General features: G+C 38.4%; 1 protein-coding gene across 1 annotated transcript; it reads right to left on the reverse strand.

Annotated features, from left to right (window-relative positions):
* Positions 1–564: 564 nt before the first annotated feature.
* On the reverse strand, positions 565–18,159 carry LOC108991264 (GLABRA2 expression modulator-like). Its single transcript, XM_018965438.2, has 4 exons — positions 17,749–18,159; positions 17,563–17,664; positions 9,635–9,906; positions 565–1,007 (listed from the first exon to the last, which is right to left on the reverse strand). The coding sequence occupies exons 1-4, from the start codon at positions 18,062–18,064 to the stop codon at positions 816–818; spliced, it is 882 nt and encodes a 293-aa protein (XP_018820983.1). The 5' UTR covers positions 18,065–18,159; the 3' UTR covers positions 565–815.
* Between the last annotated feature and the right edge of the window lie 340 nt (positions 18,160–18,499).

The raw sequence follows: 18,499 nt of genomic DNA on the forward strand, positions 1-18,499 counted from the left end.
AAAGATCGAAGGAAACAGGAAAAAGGTATGAAAAGAGTCTAATCCATTTCTGAAATAGACATCAACATTCAGTCTTAACCATTAATTTTAGTGGCAGTAAGAGGGTCAACCCGACGTGGGTCGACTCATCATCTGGACTTGGATCATTATAAGCTCAGTACTGAACATATGGACTACTGCCATCATTTCCAAATTGAGCAGAAACTGATCATCCCAACAAATTAAAGAGAATACTTAAAGACACAAAATCATCCATGAAATTTCTTTGCGGGTTAAGTGTTTTCTCTGAAATTTCAAGCATTAATTCTTGGAGTAAATTGGGCAAAAGACATTTCAAGATAACCTTTAGTGCACTAAAGACTATTGTTTTGCACAATGACAGAAAATAAACACATTAATCAGAGATTAGGAATGGACAAGATTTTTATGGATACCACACAATCAAAAAGATTTTGGTAAACAGTCATTTGACCTAGCTTTGGTGGAGCCGATTGTTTTCAATTGCCGGCTCACATCAAGGTACGTATGTGGGGCTTAATGAACAAGTGGGGGGGGAGGGGGGGATGATAAAATAATTTTGCAACGTGCAATATTACAAAGTACAAGCATCTGGACTCAAAAACAATAAATATATCTTCGTGGCTTTCCTCCCAAAATCCAACTCTACAATTACTTCGTTCCAATTCAAACGATTATCACGAGTTCTCAAACAAATTTGACCAGCACATGATAAAGCTGTCTAATCTGTTAACTTCTCGGAGTTAAATGGAGCATATTGTACAATAAAGTGTGACTATGAGCCACAACAACAGGTATCATGCAGATTGTGAATTGCTCATGGCTTCCGAAGATTCCTTTAGGCATCTCACAGCACCATCGTAGTTCAAGAAGCCCATAAACCAAAATTCATGGTTATCAACAGAGATGACCTGAATGTACTTTTCAGCATGATTGTTTCTGCTTGTTGAAGGATTAACAGCTTTGAGTTGATGTAACGGGATAACCACCTATTAACATCACACAGAAAATAAGTATAAAAACCAGAAGAAAACTCAAAAGTCAAATGTGGAGGCAACTTCAAGCATCATTACAAACTACGTACTATTTTAAGCACTACAAAGAAGTCTGATCAAAATTCATATTATATACCAAAAAGGGTTCTATGATTCCATCACTTTTACTCTCGAGAAGAATCAATCATCTCCATTATTTCTCAAAGAGTAATAACCTCAGAAAAAGGTAGTTTGATAACACAAGTATAGGGCAGCATTGCTAAAAATCAGCAAGTCATCATTTACCTATAGGGGCCATGTAAACGAAAAGGGCTACTCACCAGGCAGTTTGAGCTCGCCTTGATTCGATTATTAATTAGACCATCCGTGAACACAAAACTCGACTCGATTACTAAATGATACAAACTCATATAAAACTCGTCCGACTTGGTTGATGTTTGCAAAAGCTTGTACAAATCAACTCGTATATACTACTATATATACACATTAATCTATTAAAAGTATATATATTGATGTTGTGCGCTGCAGTTTGCTACTTCAATCTAAACCCACTACTTTAATAACATAAATATTACTGACACGAAGTTACGAGCATGAAGTTGTTAGTAAAACATTTATTTGTAATTAATTAGTTACTATTAGTATATAATATATTATTATCTATAACAAACTAAATAGTATAGTTAATTAGTTACAACATGCGTGTATACTTTGGTGTCAATTCGTTAGTTTATATGTTTTTGTTTTTCTGGATGAGTAAAAAGATTTTATTCATACTAATAGAATATGTCAGCATATATGTAACAAACACTTTCAGTGTATACACGTTTTTATTTTTCCCCTTCGATGATAAGTGTATACAGTTTCTCTTTCATTTTTATTCCCCAGTTATTTCAGAACTGAATCAGTTTTTAAAAGACCTAAAGTTCTAAGGATTTATCAATAGGTAATGTTGCTCCAATATTCAGAAATAGAAGTTTTGTGTATGAAGTATTTCAGCTGATTAGAGTTGATGTATACTGCCAACATGATAAAGTCTATTTTATTATATTTTTATATCATACTTCTGACTTGAAAAAAATGTATACTTGATCGTCAAGGGTGAATCTTGGAAAGTCTGGGATGGTACCAGTGGGTGCGCAAAATTAATAGCTTGGCAAGTTTTTTGGGTTGTAAAGTTGCTTCCTTGCCTATGAAATATTTGGGCCTTCCATTGGGGGCGCCTTTTAAGGCTAAAGCTATTTAAGATGGGGTTGTTGAGAAAATTTAGAAAAGGTTGGCTGGGTGGAAACCTATAGATTTATCGAAAGGGAGTAGAATTACCTTAATCAAGAGCACTCTCTCTAATCTTCCCAATTTCAATCTTTATTTCCTTTGCCTACACGGGTGGCTAACCAGATTGAGAAGTTATTTCGTACTTTCTTATGGGGTGAAATGAGAGAGGAAGTTAAGTTCCATTTGATTAGTTGCAATAAAGTTTGCTCTCTCACTTCTAATGAAGGCTTGGGGGTTCGTAATTTGAGGATATTTAATAACGTCTTGTTGGGGAAATGGTTATGGAAATATCGATTGGAAAGGGAGTTGCTTTGGAGGGAGGTTATTGATCGCAAATATGGGTGCTTGGAGGGGTTGGTGTTCAAATGAGGTAAGGGAGGCATATGGTGTGGGTCTATGGAAATTCATTAGAAAGGGCTGGGAGAGTTTTGCAAGCCATGTTAGTTATGCAGTTGGAGAGGGTTCTAGGATCCGATTTTGGCTTGACATTTGGTGTGGTGAACACGCTCTCAATAGGGTTGATTCTGGTCATTTATTGTCTGGTTTCTGATCGGCATGCATCTGTATCAGATATGTTAGTCCTTTCTAATGGTTCTTTCCAGTGGGATGTTTATTTTACTAGAACTGTACATGATTGGGAAATTGATGAAGTTTTAGATTTTTTCAGTTTTTTATACCCTTTGAGGCTTGGTAGAAATGATGAGGATAGGATGTTGTGGAGGCCCAAGGGGAGCAATAAGTTTACAGTTTGATCATATTATAAGCTTTTGACATCTCGGAACTGTTTTTCTTTTCCTTCAAAGTGTATTTGGAGGTTTCATGTGCCTTCCAAAGTTGCTTTCTTATATGGACTGCCTCTCTTGGGAAAACTTGACGACGGACAATTTGAGGAAGTGCAGTCTCATGGTTATGGACTGGTGTTACATGTGTAAGAAGTAAGGGGAATCATGATCATTTACTTTTGCATTGCGAGGTGGCAAGGGCACTGTGGGATGAAATTTTTTTGTAGAACTGATATGGCTTGGGTGATGCCTTTGAGGGTGCTAGACCTTCTAGCTAGTTGGAACGGTCTTCACAGTTGTTCTCAGGTGGCTGTAGTTTGGAGGATGGTCCCTTTGTGCCTTATGTGGTGTATCTGGATTGAAAGGAATGATAGGTGTTTTAATGACAAGGAGCACACTTTGATTCGTATTAATAAAACTCTCTTTCTTACTTTTTCTTACTTATAAAAAAAAAAAGAATATGAATGCTGATTCAAAAGCTCAAGTACAAGCTACTGTCAGAGAACCTGGTGGTAGTCCAGGGGAATAATGACCCCCTCCCAACAAATGCCCCATAAATTTTGGGTATTCATATTGGATAACATATGCTAGTCAGACTCTGGCCCGTTACTCCCTGGCACCTTTAGTAAATTGTATATAACCCTGTCCGACTAAATAGTCTAGTAACTTGTCTCGTCTCTTGCTTCACCTACCCTTCCCCTGGCTACTTATTCAATCACACATATATAATGTTGCCTGGGAAAAATAAATAGAAGTCCAACCAGACTCAAATACGGTGACAGATGAGATAATAGGCTATTATCAAGATAAAACATTTTTTGATAAGCAAGCTATTAATCGAGATGGAATATTCTTCTCTATCAGTTTTGATAGAAGTTAGATCAAAAAAACTTTTTCTCTCTGTACATTTTCTGTTTTTTTGCTTGGTTTTTCTTTCTGTTGGTGGTGATTCGTTAATGGCTTTCTGTGGAGATCAGAGTATCATGGCAGCTTTGGTTTATTGTTGTGGGTTGGATAAGATGGGGCTGTGCAACGAGGTTCTTATTGATTAGAAGTTATTCGAGTTTAGGAAGGTGAACAATAGATGGTGGAATATCATAGAAAGTAATCGCCGTGTCGTGAAATATATCCTTAGATCATGAAGCCCTGGGTTGGCTGGATTCCACGGTGAAGGATTGTGCAGTGTCAAGGGGTGCCGCCTATGAGTTTCTGAGAACTCGTAGAAAAGGAGACACGGTGTTAATGGTGCGGAAGGGGCATAACCGCAACGACAATTTTATCACCCTCTCGGAGTTTGGTCATGATAAGAGGAAAGGTTTGATAGTGGTGCCGGAAAGGAGGAAGAGGGAGGGGTGGAGGAATTTCGGAGATGCATTAATGGAGCTCCATTCATCCTCTGTTTCGAGCATGAGAAACAGAGTCATTCATGAGGCTCAGGCAGGTTACTCGAAGATGACCAGAGGAATTGGTGGTGCTCCATCGTCGATGGTAGGAGGTGCAAGGTCATACAGTGAGGTGCTGAAGGTACTGCCTCGAGCCGTGAGTGCCATACTGCCAGACGTGCCCATCGTGCAGAGGCATGAGGGAGAAGGGAGCGGGCTGTTGGGGTCAAATGAGGAAATTTTTCTGAGGATACTTGTCGGTTTGGAGGATCAAGTGGGAGTCGTTTTAGAGGAAATTGGTTACTTGAAACACTGCATCAAGGGCAAGGCTGTGTTGAAGACTGAAGTGGGCCGAGTAATGGGCCATAAGTGCAGGCTAGTTTCTTTGGGTGAGATGGGCCTTGGGATGAGCTAGGCCGCAAGCCCAAAGAAGACATGGAGGGCAGCATATTGCCAATATTTCAGGTCAGGATTCGATAAGTACTTCGCCGACATCCCCACTAGTACAGAAAAAACTGCCGGTCTCTGTTGACCATCCTCACGAGCCGGTAGAGTTACTCCAACGGGAAGAGCTGGAGGATGGAGAGATAGTGCTGGAGCCGATTGCGGTGGAGACCTTGAGAGACGATTTCCTGTTGTTGCCACCTGGTTTAGTGTTGGAGATTGGGCAGCCTGAGTCGTGCATGGTGGTCGGAGGTGCGGATGTTGCTCTTGATGTCGTTCCTGTGGGTTTAGTCTTGTCGGCAGAGGATGGGTTTTCGGTTTTCCCGTCGGCGGCTCATGGGTTGTCTTTGGAGGAGGCACAGACCCAGCCGTGCGTGGTGGACGGAGGTCCAGTGGTGATCCCAGTGCAGTCAGATGTGTTGGAGCAGGACCTCTCGGTACTGGGCTATTTGATAGACTCTATTTCTCTGGAAATGGTTTCTTTTGAGGAGAATAAGTGTGGAGATGGGGTTGAAGAATTAAAATTTCTTGCTCCTGTCAGTGGGGAACCAAATTCAGTGTGTGGCTCGGAATTGGCTGTTTTTACTCCTGCTCGTACTGGTAAGGAGGGGGACTTTCTAACTCCTTTGTGTACACTCCCTCCCAGCGCTAATTATGGGAGCTGTTCGTCAAAGTGGGTTTTCAAGAAAGTAGAAAAGATTCAAGCTGTCATTGGGATTTCGTTTGGAGGTTATGAAGAACAATTTAAGGCTCTACTCGTAGCACTTGAGGCTAGCCATTCGAAGTCGGCCTCAAAGTGGGATATGGAACTTAAAAAGTTAACTTGTTCCATTAATTATGATGTGAAAGAAGGGAGTGGCGGAAGGGATAGATTGATAGGGAGGGGGTAATATAGTTTTATTATAAAGCCTAAGATTTTATCATCGAATGTACGGGGACTCAATGATCGCAATAAACGCCTTCATATTAAATTATTATTGCAGATGTGGAAGGGTGATGTGGTGTGTTTTCAAGAAACAAAGCTGCAACTTATTGATAGGAAAATTGTGTGAAGTTTATAGGGGTGCTCGTATGTGGATTGGACTTATTTGGCCTCTTTGGGAGCCTTAGGTAGAGTGTTACTTATGTGGGATAAAAGAGTGGTTGAGTTGATTGAGGAGTGTATTGGAGAATTTTCGGTTGTAACCCTTTTAAAAAATGTGGTTGATAGATGGGAATGGGCATTTGCAAGCTCTTATGGTCCTAACATGGATAGGGATAGGAGAAGATTGTGGTAGGCCTGCCTTATGGGAGATGCCGTGATGCATAGGGGGTGATTTTAACACTATTCGCTTTCCTAGTGAGCGATCAAGGCTGTCGACATTCTATGGCCATGGAAGAATATAGCGAGTTCATCTTTGATATGCACCTCATGGATCTCCCTTTGGTAGGGGATGAGTACACTTGGTCAAATGGGCGGGTTTGGTCGAGATTGGATAGATTCCTTGTATCTCCTTCATGGGAAGCTAAATATCCGAAAGTAAGTAAAAAATGACTAGTTTGAGTCAATTCAGATCATTTTCCTATCCTTTTGGATTGTGGAGGTATGCACAGGGGGCACCGGTATTTCAAGTTTGAAAACATGTGGCAAACAGCGGATGGGTTAGTAGAGATGGTGCGTGCTTGGTAGTCTTCATATCAGTTTATTGGTACTCCAAGTTACATTCTTGCAGGCAAATTGAAGGCACTGAAACAAGACTTGAAGAAGTGGAATTTGGAGATTTTTGGTCACATTGACAATTAGAAGACTACTGTTGGAGGAATTGCAAGACTTAGAGGATAAAGAGTTACTAAGTGATAATTCGGAGGTGTTATTAAGGAAGAGCACGGTTATGACAAACTTGGAGAGGGTTTTGTTGTCAAAAGAGATTTTATGGCGTAAAAAATCCTGGGCCCTTTGGTTGAAAGAAGGTGAAAGGTATACGAAATTCTTTCACAAAGTGGCTAATTCACATCGCCGTAATAATGCGATCGAGTCACTGCAATCACGTTTTTAGGTGCTATCTTCTACTCTCGAGCTAGAAAATCATATAGTACAATACTATGAGACCATTCCCACATAATCAGTTCCTTGGAGACCGAAGCTTGATGCCTTGCATTTTGAGGCAATTGACTCTCAGAGTGTGAGTGTTTTGAAGAGACTTTTTGTTGAAGAAGAGATATATAAGGTCATATCTGGCATGACAAAGGATAAAGCGCCAGGGCCTGATGATTTTTCAATAGGTTTCTTTCAAACTTGTTGGGACATTGTGAAAGGTGACGTTATGCAGGTTTTTAGTGAATTTCACTCTTTTCAAAAGTTTCAAAAATACTTAATGCGACCTTTATTGCTCTCATTTCCAAGAAACACGGGCTTTGATTATTGAAGACTTTCGGCCTATAAGTCTAGTTAGTAGTGTTTATAAGATTATCTCGAAGGTTCTTGCTAACCGGCTTAGCCCGGTGTTGGAACAGATTATTTCCAAGTCCCAAAATGCATTTATTCATGGGAGACAAATTATTGATTTAGTACTCATTGCAAATGAGTGTTGGATTACAAAGTACGGGAGGGAGGTTCAGGTGTTCTGTGCAAGCATGAAATAGAATAGGCATATGATCATGTGAATTGAGAATTTCTTTTATAATTGCTTGAGAGATGTGGTTTTGAGGATAGGTGGATTGCATGGATTCGTCATTGTATTTCAACAACCCAGTTTTCAATTCTGGTTAATGGCACACCTGCTTGTTTCTTTTATAGTTTCCGTGGATTGCGGCAGGGAGATCCTTTATCTCTCCTCTTCTATTTGTTACAATTATGGAGGCTTTAAGTAGGATGGTGCAGGCTGCTGTTGGGGGAGGTTTCTTATCGGGCTTTCAGGTGGGCAATGGTTTTGGTAGCCCTATTATCATTTCACACCTTTTTGCAGATGATACATTATTTTTTTGTGAAGCGAATAGTAGCCAGATCCAAACTTTACGAGCATTGTTACTTTGCTTTGAAGCTGTGCCAGGGTTAAAGGTGAATCTGGGCAAGTCTGAGATGGTTCCTGTAGGTGTCGTCTCTAATATTCTCAGCTTAGCAAGCCTTTTGGATTGTAAGGTGTCATCTTCCCCAATGAAATATCTGGGTCTTCTGCTGGGAGCAACCTTCAAGAATAGAGCTATATAGGATGGGGTAGTGGAGAAGATAGAGAAAATGTTGGCTGGCTGGAAACGGATGTATTTATCAAAAGGGGGTCGCCTCACTCTTATCAAGAGTACCCTTACTAATCTTCCCAATTATTTTTTATTTTTATTTCCTATGCCTGTAGGGGTGGTGAACAGAATGAAGAAACTCTTTAGGGCGTTCTTATGGGGAGATATGGGGGAGGAGAAGAAATTCCATTTGATTAGATGGAAGACGATATGTGCATCAGTTGTGAATGGGGGGTTGGGTGTGTGTAACTTGAGAATTTTTAATAAAGCATTATTAGGAAAATGGTTTTGGAGATATCATTTGGATGGGGGATCATTGTGGAAGGATATTATTGACGCTAGATATGGTGTCGCTTGGGGTGGTTGGTGCTCTAAGGAAGTGAGAGGGAGGTATGGTGTGGATTTATGGAAGTATATAAGGAAGGAATGGCCATGTTTTGCAAATCAAGTTCACTTTGTAGTTGGTGAGGGCATTCAATTCAGATTTTGAAGGGATGTGTAGTGTGGAGAACACGCATTGGAAATGGCTTTTCCAACCTTATACCATATCGCAGTGAATAGGGAGGCTTCAGTGGCGGACATGCGTTTATTTTCTCATGGTGTGCATCAGTGGAATATTCTTTTTAATAGGAATTTACATGATTGGTAATTACCTATTATTTCAAAATTTTTCAACTTACTATATTCCACGTAGATTCCTATGGCACAACGAGATAGTTTGAAGCGGAGGTCTAATAACCACAAGATATGTACAGTTAAGGCGTATTATAGCATCCTAACAACACAACTTGATATTACGCTGTTCCCTTGGAAGAATATTTGGAGGTCTCGTGTGCCTTCTAAAGTAACTCTTTTTGTTTGGAGTGCTGCTCTTGGAAATATATTGACCACGGACAACTTGAGGAAGAGAGGATGTGTAGTGTTGGATTGGTGTTACATGTGCAAGAAGAATAGAGAATCGTGGATCATCTCTTATTACACTATGAGGTAACAAGGGTGTTGTGGGATGAGATCTTTCTAAAGGTTGATGTTGCTTGGGTTATGCCTATGAGGGTGGTGGAATTGTTGTGTTGTTGGTCAAAGATGAAAGGTTGTCATCAAGTGACAGCAGTGTGGAAGATGATTCTGTTGTGTATTATATGGTGCATTTGGACGGAAAGGAATGCGCATTGCTTTGAAGATAAGGAACGCACAATGACCGAGCTGAAGAATTTTTTTCTCCACACTCTAATGTGTTGGTTTTCCACAATTGTATTACATGGGGTTAACGTCTAGGATTTCTTGTCTTTAATTTATCGTTCTTAGAATGTAATTAGGAGTTCTTTTGTATACTTCCTATGTATAAGGGCTATGCCTATTTCATTCATATATATAATATCTATCTTTTACTAATAAAAAAAAAGAAAAAAAGAAGCTATTAATCGAGATGAAACATACAATTAAAAATTTAAAGACTAAAAAGAAAAGAAACCTCCCCAATTCCTCCCCTACTGTATACAGGCTAATAGGATTTGCGCAAAAGTACCTTATAATAGCTCCATTCGGTTTGGCCATTAACTTTATACGAAAGAGGATTATCACTACAAAAAGCAAGCTTTGCTGTAGACAGATATAGAACTCCCATGACTGGACCAGCTGATGTAGATAGGTAACATGCATATGAATCTTGAAGTTGCTCTTCAGGAACTGTCTCAAATGTTTGTCGGAAAATTTTCTCATATCCACCTTCTGCTAGGACCTTTGTTCCCTGTGCAATTCTTCCCATAGCAGCATCAGCAAAACTAGGGCTGGTTTTCACTATTTTAATGCAAAAGGAGGTGACTTTAATACTCAAAACAAAAATAAAAGATAAGCTTTTACTAATAATTGCATGCATGAAAAATGGGAAACGGTTTTGAAAATTTGATGAAAATAATAACAAAATACCATAAACAATCAATATAAAAAGAAAAAACAATCAATATAAAAATAAAAAGAGGGAGACAAGAATCGTCACTTTCTTTCAATAACAAGATCATGTTAACAATTCCACATTCCATCCTTATAATGAAACAAAAAAGAAGATACTTCGATTTGGCAGAAAAAATGCGTATAGATGGCTGGGTCACATTCAAACGGAACCAGTACATGGACCAATGTTACACTTACTAGTACGGCTGAAGTAGATGGACCAAGATTTTAAGATGCATAGTGGTCTAAAATCCCAACTACAGATGTCTGCCCAAATCGAACATTGACCAAAACCATTGATCTACATAGGGGTGATAAATGGTCCGGTCGGACCAATCGGACCGACCGTTTCGGTCCGGACCAGACCGGACCGGACAGAGACTGAGACAGGTCGGTCTCGGTCCACATTTTAGAGGATCAAAAAGTTTCGGTCCGGTCCATGATCCAGGATTTTTCCGGACCGGACCTAATGAAAAATAAAAATATATATATTTTTATATAATAATTGTACAATTAACAATATAAAATTTTAAATATGTTATTAATAGTTGTTAATATTCTATAAATTAACAATATTTTATATATTTCTTCATCTAACCTATCACTATTAACAATATAAAATTTTAAATATGTTATTAACACTTGTTAATATTCTATGAATTAACTAATAATAATATCAATTAGTTAATTATATAGTAATTATATAAATTAATAATATAATTTTCATCTAATTTATTATCATTGACCATATAAAATATTTTTTTATTGAGTTTGTTACATAATCCACATTAATAAGTCACTTAATTTAATTTAGTATTTTAAATAAATTTTTTTTATTAATTATTTAAAAAAAGAAAAAAAAATTAGGTCAGATGGACCGACCGAACCAATAACTATTGGTCTAGTCCGGTCCCTTTGGATGTTCGGTCCTGAAAAATGATGGACCATCGCCGGACCGGACCATTTGCACCCCTAGATCTACATGAAGTTATTAAAAATTTATTAACATAAAAAAGTTACAAATAGAAGGCAAGGATTTCCACGGCTAGTGTACAAAAGTGCAAGACAACATGAGCAGTGACTGCATGGTAGAAAGATTTAACCTTTTTTGGGAAGAATCCAATGTATTTCATCCTCCCCCCACCTCTCACAGTTACGGAATATACTCAATGAAATAATGAACAGATATCTTTCACCTCCTAATCATTTGCTAATAGGATAAAAATAATATTCTACAGTGGTCTGTTGTCAGAAACCTATATAAGTTCTGCACTTCCGCTACATAAGCTCCTGAAGCTTGAAATACAAGACCAAACAGAGAATAATACCTTCCAAATCTGGTTTCTGCATCAATTATTTGTAACGCCCCAAAGGAAGACCCAAACCACATGATCTATACTCCAAAAAGACTAGTCAATGATACAATTAGAGTCCCATTGGAACTTTATAAAGAGCAAAATCTTCTCATTCCCAAGCAATGTGAGATCTCATACACTACCTACCCTTATCCTCTCATATAGGGTATCATAATATCATAACAAAATTTAATCTCCAACCCATATCCCACCTCAAAACCGACACAAGAAGAAAAATCCTCCTAACCCTTCTAATGTTTTTTTTTTTTTTTTTTTCTCTAACAAGTAAAGTTGAATAAGGTGAGCATTAATCAGCATCACCTTGACTCAAACCAGAGACCTCCAATGTGTTAGCCCTTTCTCATCTATGCTCCCAACACCAAAAAGCCTACCAACCACATTGAAGACCATCAACCCCACATACTACCAAATTTAGCATCCACCACCATTCACCACAGAGCCTCCCATATCTGAACCAAGTGTTACCTATTTCAACAACATCAAGTAAGAAATCCTGCTTACTTCAATATTTATAATGCTAGAGGGGAGGGAATTGATGGGAGACACCTCAAAGGAGGTATTATTGAGAAAGAGTTCGGTTGTGACTAAACTGGAGAGGGTGTTGTTGATGGAGGAGACTTCGTGGCAACAAAAATCCAGGGCCCTTTGGCTAAAAGAAGGTGATAAATGCACAAAGTTCTTCCATAAAGTGGCTAATTCACATAAGCACAACAATGCTATTGAGACACTTCACTCAAATACTCAAGTGCTCTCTTCCCCCTCTGAAATATAAAAATCTTGTGCATTATTATGAGAACCTTCTCACATAACCGGCCTGTTGGAGGCCAAAGCTTGAGAATTTGTTATTTGAGTCTATTGATTCGCATAGTGTAAGTTGGTTGGAAAGACCTTTTGACAAAGAAGAGATTTATTAGGTCATTCATGGTATGGCCAAGGACAATGGTACTTTGCAAGCTTATCATAGGTATGGCCAAGAACCAAATAAGAGACGTGAGATTATCATAAGTTGTGGGAGGGAGTTCTAGGTATTCTTTGCAAGCTTGACAAGGAAAAGACATATGATAATGTGAATTGGGAATTTCTTTTATACTTGCTCGGGAGGTGTGGCTTTGGTGAGAGGTGGATTTCATGGATTCGACATTGTGTTTCTACCGCTCACTTCTCAATGCTAGTTAATGGCACCTCTGCTGGATTTTTTAACAGTTCTTGTGGATTGCGGGCAAGGGGATCCATTATCTCCTCTTCTTTTTGTTATTGTCATGGAGGCACTTGGCCGGATGGTGAAGGCTATTGTTAGAGGAGGTTTTCTATCCAGATTTTCGGTGGGTAATGGTACTAATGGCTCTATCATAATCTCACATCTCTTATTTGCAGATGATACTCTCTTTTTTTGTGAAGCGGATCATGGCCAGATTCAAATTTTACGAGCACTTTTGTTATGATTTGAAGCTGTGTCAAGGCCTAAGGTGAACCTTGGTAAGTCCAAGATGGTTGCGGTGGGTGTGGTGCCCAGTATCAACAGCCTGGCGAGCCTTCTGGATTGCAAAGTATCTTCTTTGCCTATGAAATATTTAGGCCTCCCGTTGGGGGTGACTTTTATCTTGCCCCTGGACTCCAGATAAAGACAAAGCCAATCAAGAACACACCTTTATTTTCTCACCCACACAGTCTCCAGTTCCTTCTCTTTTTGAAACACTATCACTCTCTCTCTGTTTTCATTCAATGTCTCCCTCTCATGCTCCTCTCATGAATCTCTCTCCCTCCCGCTTTCTCCTCACAAGAGAGGTGAACCGATAGAACAACTTTATCCCTCGGTACCAAAAACAACTCCCGAGCTAACACCTATATTGCTGCACCAAAAACAGCTCTCAAGCTAACACCTATATTGCTGCACCAAAAACAGCTCTCAAGCTCACACCTATATGCCGCTGAAGACCAGTCACTTTTCAACCTCACACTATCTCTCGCCCGCCTCTACACCTAAAGCATGTAAGCTTCCTTCCTCAAAATCTCTCCCTCTCTCACTGTCTCACACACACTCTCCCCCTGCTCTTCTTCACACACTCTCTCTCTTTCGCCCTTTATAACTCACTGTTTTCATCTCCTTGACCACTCGCTGACACCCAATTGTAACCCAGCTACACATCAACCACCATTGCACATAGACATTGCTTTAAGGCGAAAAAGTCTTCTTTTCATACTTTGGACAGACACCAGCAGAAGCCCACACCTTAACACCAGATAAAACCAATCACTAGCATTTTTTTTTTTGATAACCGATCACTAGCTACAGCATCTTCATCTTGTTGCCATATATCTCTCAGGACACACCCTCTCTCCCTCAGTATGACACACTCACTCACTCTATCTACGTCTCTTTGTTTGTGTACATGCGTTAAAGCCTCTCTCTTATAAATAGTCTAAGGCTTGATAGAAGTCACTTGGCATGTTTAGGGCTGTAATTGAGCCGAGCAGAGCCGGTCTTTGGCTTGCCGAGCTCGGCTTGACTAAAAATACCCAAGCCCGAGCTATTTAACACTTGTTCGAGTTCGACTCGGTAAGCTAAACTCTCAACTCGAGCTCGATTCAAGTTGTTTATTTTTTTTATTTTTTGAATAAGATTTAATAATTAATAAATTAGATAAATAAAAAATCTAAGATTGAATTTATACAACTAACAAGTAGAATATCTCTTGAATTATAAGATTTTATAAATAATTAATATGTAGCTAGTTGATATTTATCCATAATAACAATATATTATATGCCGTACATAAATCATTAGTACAGTTCCCAAATACTAGTATATGAAATTATTAAATTTTATCGACTAAATATTGTACAAATTATAAACTATAGCTATAAAGCATATTCAATATATAGGTATAAGTAATTAGGTTACATATTATATATTTAATTATAAAATTTCTATGCTTATATTATTAGCTAATACATATATATATGTATATATACATAGGTGTATATATATATTTATCAATATATGAATGAACTTTAATCGAGTTGAACTAACGAGTTGACTCGGGCATAAACGAGCGGGCCCTAAAGAGCCCGAGTTGAGTCGAGTCAAGTATGTGTCATTTACTAATCGAGTGGATATTTGCTTTCACAGTTGAGTTTTTTTTTTCACAAGTCGAATTCGATTCGAGTTTAACCTGGCGAGTACCGAGCGGGTTATCGAACAAACTGGTTCATTTACAGCCCTAGGCATGTTGGTAATATGAGTCACGAGCTGATGTTCAAATAAGGGGTGTTACGTTTTGATGATAAGATGTGAGAAGGAAATCTGCTTTTAAGCGTCACGGGTGGCTCTAATGGGAGGATAAATTATTTGGGTATTTTGGATGTTGCAGGTACTCAGTTTTAATGGAAAAATTGCTCAAGTTATGGGTAGCCCATAAAGTGAAATTTCAGTATTTTTTAAATGGATAGTTTGTGCTTATCAATAAATAAATAAATTGATAGTATGCAACTAATTAGAAACTGTTGCTAGAGCTAAGAGGTAAGTAGAATGATCATACCCTTATGTGTGTGGTAAACATTATGGAGACGTTTGGATTTGAAGATGACTTGAGATGAGTTGAGATGAATTGTAAATAGTAATGAGATGAGTTGTGAATGATAATAAGATTTGTGAGTTAAAGTTGCTGAATAGTAATAAATAGTAGTGAGATGAGTTAAGATGAGTTGAGATGAGCTGTGAATACAAACGTCTCCTATGTCTTGCTTGAAAAGTGTTGTTTAATTATTATGCTATGTAAAGCCCTTCATTGGAAGTCCCTTTTTATGTACCTATGTTGTGATGAAAGTAATTTATGGATGCCATGACATGAGGAATTGTATTTGCTATGATGCTATGCCTACTATGCCATGTTGTCACTTATGAATGTTATGCATACAAATATATGTCATATCATGATTGATGTGATGTCATGCCATGCCATGCATTTAAGGTACGAATTATAAAAGCCCTAGGAGTTGGCTCAAGTGGTAAGAGCCTTGATCGTGGTGGTATGCTCCCTCCAGGTCTAAGGTACGAACCCTTGGCTGCAAAACATTTCTAGGGGCCATCAGATTGGGCAAATTTTTTCTTGAATTACCCAAGGGCTAAGATGCACCTACGGGGGAAACTCCTTGATGCGGGCCTGTGCACCCCGGGATTAGTCGGGACTTTGTTTTGGGCACCTGGTGCCAATAAAAAAGATACGAATTATGGCATAACATGTTGTATATACTTAAGTCTTACATGTATATTACAATGCATTTTGTCTTCACATGTATTGTGGAAGACTTAGAAGATGAGATAAAAGAGGCTTCATGTGGACAATGCATGAAGCTTTAAAGAATGGGCATAAGACATGCATAACACAAATGCAAAGTTATAGGTGGATGTGCAAGCCGCACTGAATGACGTTTTCATGATGATGAGATCCACCAGAGTAAGTTAAGGGCAATGAAGCCATCTCCCTTGTTCGCACAAGAAATAGGAACAAAGATGAAAGTTATGAACAAGTAAAGCGGTCCCCCCCGTAATCACATGGGGTGGGACCGAAAATGAACAAGTTAAGCAGTTCCCCTTCTGGTCATAGGCAATGGGACTAGTGCACAAAGAAAAGTATGTTTCCACTATGTGAGTGGAAGAACAAGTTTAATTAGTCATGCATATAACATGCTGATTTCTTAGTCTGATTGTTTATTTCAGTGATCCTGAAAATTTAAATAAATGAGGTAATTTTTAGTATGTTGGATCTCTTATTTGACACAAGTTTCATGTTTTAGTAGCATTCCTATACCTATGGGAAGGGAGGTGTTATATTTTGGGTCAATAATTTCAACAATTTTGTAAAGGGGTGGTATACTTTTTATCAGTAGAAAGGGATGTTATATTGGACCAACCTGTAAGTAACACTTCAAATGATCTCATTGACAAAGAATTACTATTTGCATTCAGGTAATGAACAGTTGAAAAGTTACTTTTAGACTTGCTGCATATAAACACAAAGTTTAGTATCGATGTTTATATATTTGGAACCACAGAAGAGAGAATTTGGCAATGTAAAGGCCGTAATTAATCATATTGGACTCCCCAAATGACCACCATTATTCAGAACTCCAAAGTTTGACAACCATTTCCCAAAAAAGTCATAGGTTGATTAACCCTTCTTCATTCTTGGACCTCATTTCTTAATATCAACTCTTCCACTGAAATCTGTTCTCCAAAAACTTTAAGACAGCACCAGACATGCATCTGGAAACATATTACATCTCACTGTGTACACCTAATAGATATGAGAATTTATTATTTCTTTTGATTGCAGATATTTTTCATGCTTCTTGAAACATATCAAAACTAACTGTGTATACCTAAAAAAATAAAAAATTATTATTTCTTATGATTGCAGATATATTTCGTGATTGGTACGATCCACAGTTCTAATGCATCCAAAGAGATAAACATATATGCATAACCAATAACCATGTGCAACACCTTCTATCGCTTTCAAAAAACTCGTTTCTTTTTTCACAAGACTATTTCTTTCTTCAATGACGAAAACATAAGGAAAAGGCTTCCTCTTCACTTTCAACTTCCTGTTCATTTATGTGGATAACATTTGCCAGCCACTTTTGTGAGTGATCTTCCACATAACTCCAATGACTAGCATTTTCATTATTTTCCTGTATTTTCCTTTCACAACGGAAATAAAATACCCAATATTCTGAATCATTTTCTATACCATATTACAATCTTTGTAACAAGCCCCCAAATCCCATTATCATGAAACAAGCAAACCAATTCCAATAAAGTTCACTCACTTAAGGAACCCAGACACATCAACGAATAGAACAGAATTCAAAGTTTCTGGCCCTTCAGTTCATACACAGATTCAAATTTCCAATGAACGAAAATCTTAGGGCACAACATCTACACGCAGGGAAAGAAACAGAAAGTTACAAAATAAAAGACGAAACCAGATATCCAACCGAAACTAAATAATCAAACAACTTAACCATGCAGCTAATTCAACACAGAATCAAAGAGAACATCTTCATAATAGATAGAAATTATTCAAATCCCACATAGAATTGAACAAAACCCTTAAAAACTTACAGTGTTGCCAAGTGTTTCCAGCGAGATCCTCAGCTTTCTTAGTGGCTTCCCCAACCTTCTTTCCCCATCTTCCCAGCACGTTCCGTACAGAGTCCATCGAATCTGCCCAAAAAAAAAATAAAAGATATCAAATGATTCACGTAGATGAATCCAGTAACTATACGCAAAGAAGAGAGAATAGTTTACCCTTGAACGAAAATGACGACGAGGATGCAGGGGAAGGAGAAACGTAGGGGTTGTTGGATCCGCGGGGGGACGACATAGCGGACGATTCCGTCACCAATTCGGGGCTCCAATGCACCGATTTCCTGGAAGCCGTAGGGGTCGTCGATGGCTCGGTCTGAGTCTGAATCTCATTTTGAGACTCCGATGCCATAACGAAACTCGTCCACTTGCCGTCCCCATTCGGGGAGTGAGACGTCTCTTTCGGATCAGACTTTGGATTCGGGTCCTGTATCGGAGTTTGCGAAGATTGCTCAGTCTCCGACTTGGGCTGCTCCATTCTCTGGGAGGCGCGTGGCGAGGGATCGTGGTTTTGGGTGCTGTCCTAATCTGGCTTTTTCGATAATGCAAGTTTACGCCTCGTTCGGGTTTGAGATTGTGAAAATTTGGACTAATAACAGCTGTGAGTGAGGACGATAATGCCCTTTTGCCTCGCTATTATTATCATTATTTCAGTTTAGGAATAAAGCCAACCACTCCTATAAAAAAGAGCATAACTGTATTTGGAATCTTTTATGCCGGTTTGGTTTGATAGATTATGTCATTTAATATCGTATAATCATTATAATATTTTTAAATTTTTATATAAAATATAATAAATAATTTAATTTTTTTAATTTTAAAATAAAAATTATATTAAAAAATTATATTTTAACAATATTTTATTTAACTTTTAAATTTTATCTCATTTCATTTATATAACCAAACGAGATAA

This window comes from Juglans regia, chromosome 7, assembly GCF_001411555.2.
Source record: "Juglans regia cultivar Chandler chromosome 7, Walnut 2.0, whole genome shotgun sequence".
Lineage (NCBI taxonomy): Eukaryota > Viridiplantae > Streptophyta > Magnoliopsida > Fagales > Juglandaceae > Juglans > Juglans regia.

Excerpts from the sequence above, each read along its gene's own strand:
- LOC108991264 (XM_018965438.2), bottom strand. The coding sequence starts at position 18,064 with ATGGAGCAGCCCAAGTCGGAGACTGAGCAATCTTCGCAAACTCCGATA. Across the intron at positions 9,907-17,562 it reads TGGAAACACTTGGCAACACT|TGAAAACCAGCCCTAGTTTT; the intron begins GTAAGTTTTTAA and ends GCATTAAAATAG. Across the intron at positions 1,008-9,634 it reads CCGAATGGAGCTATTATAAG|GTGGTTATCCCGTTACATCA; the intron begins GTACTTTTGCGC and ends TGATGTTAATAG.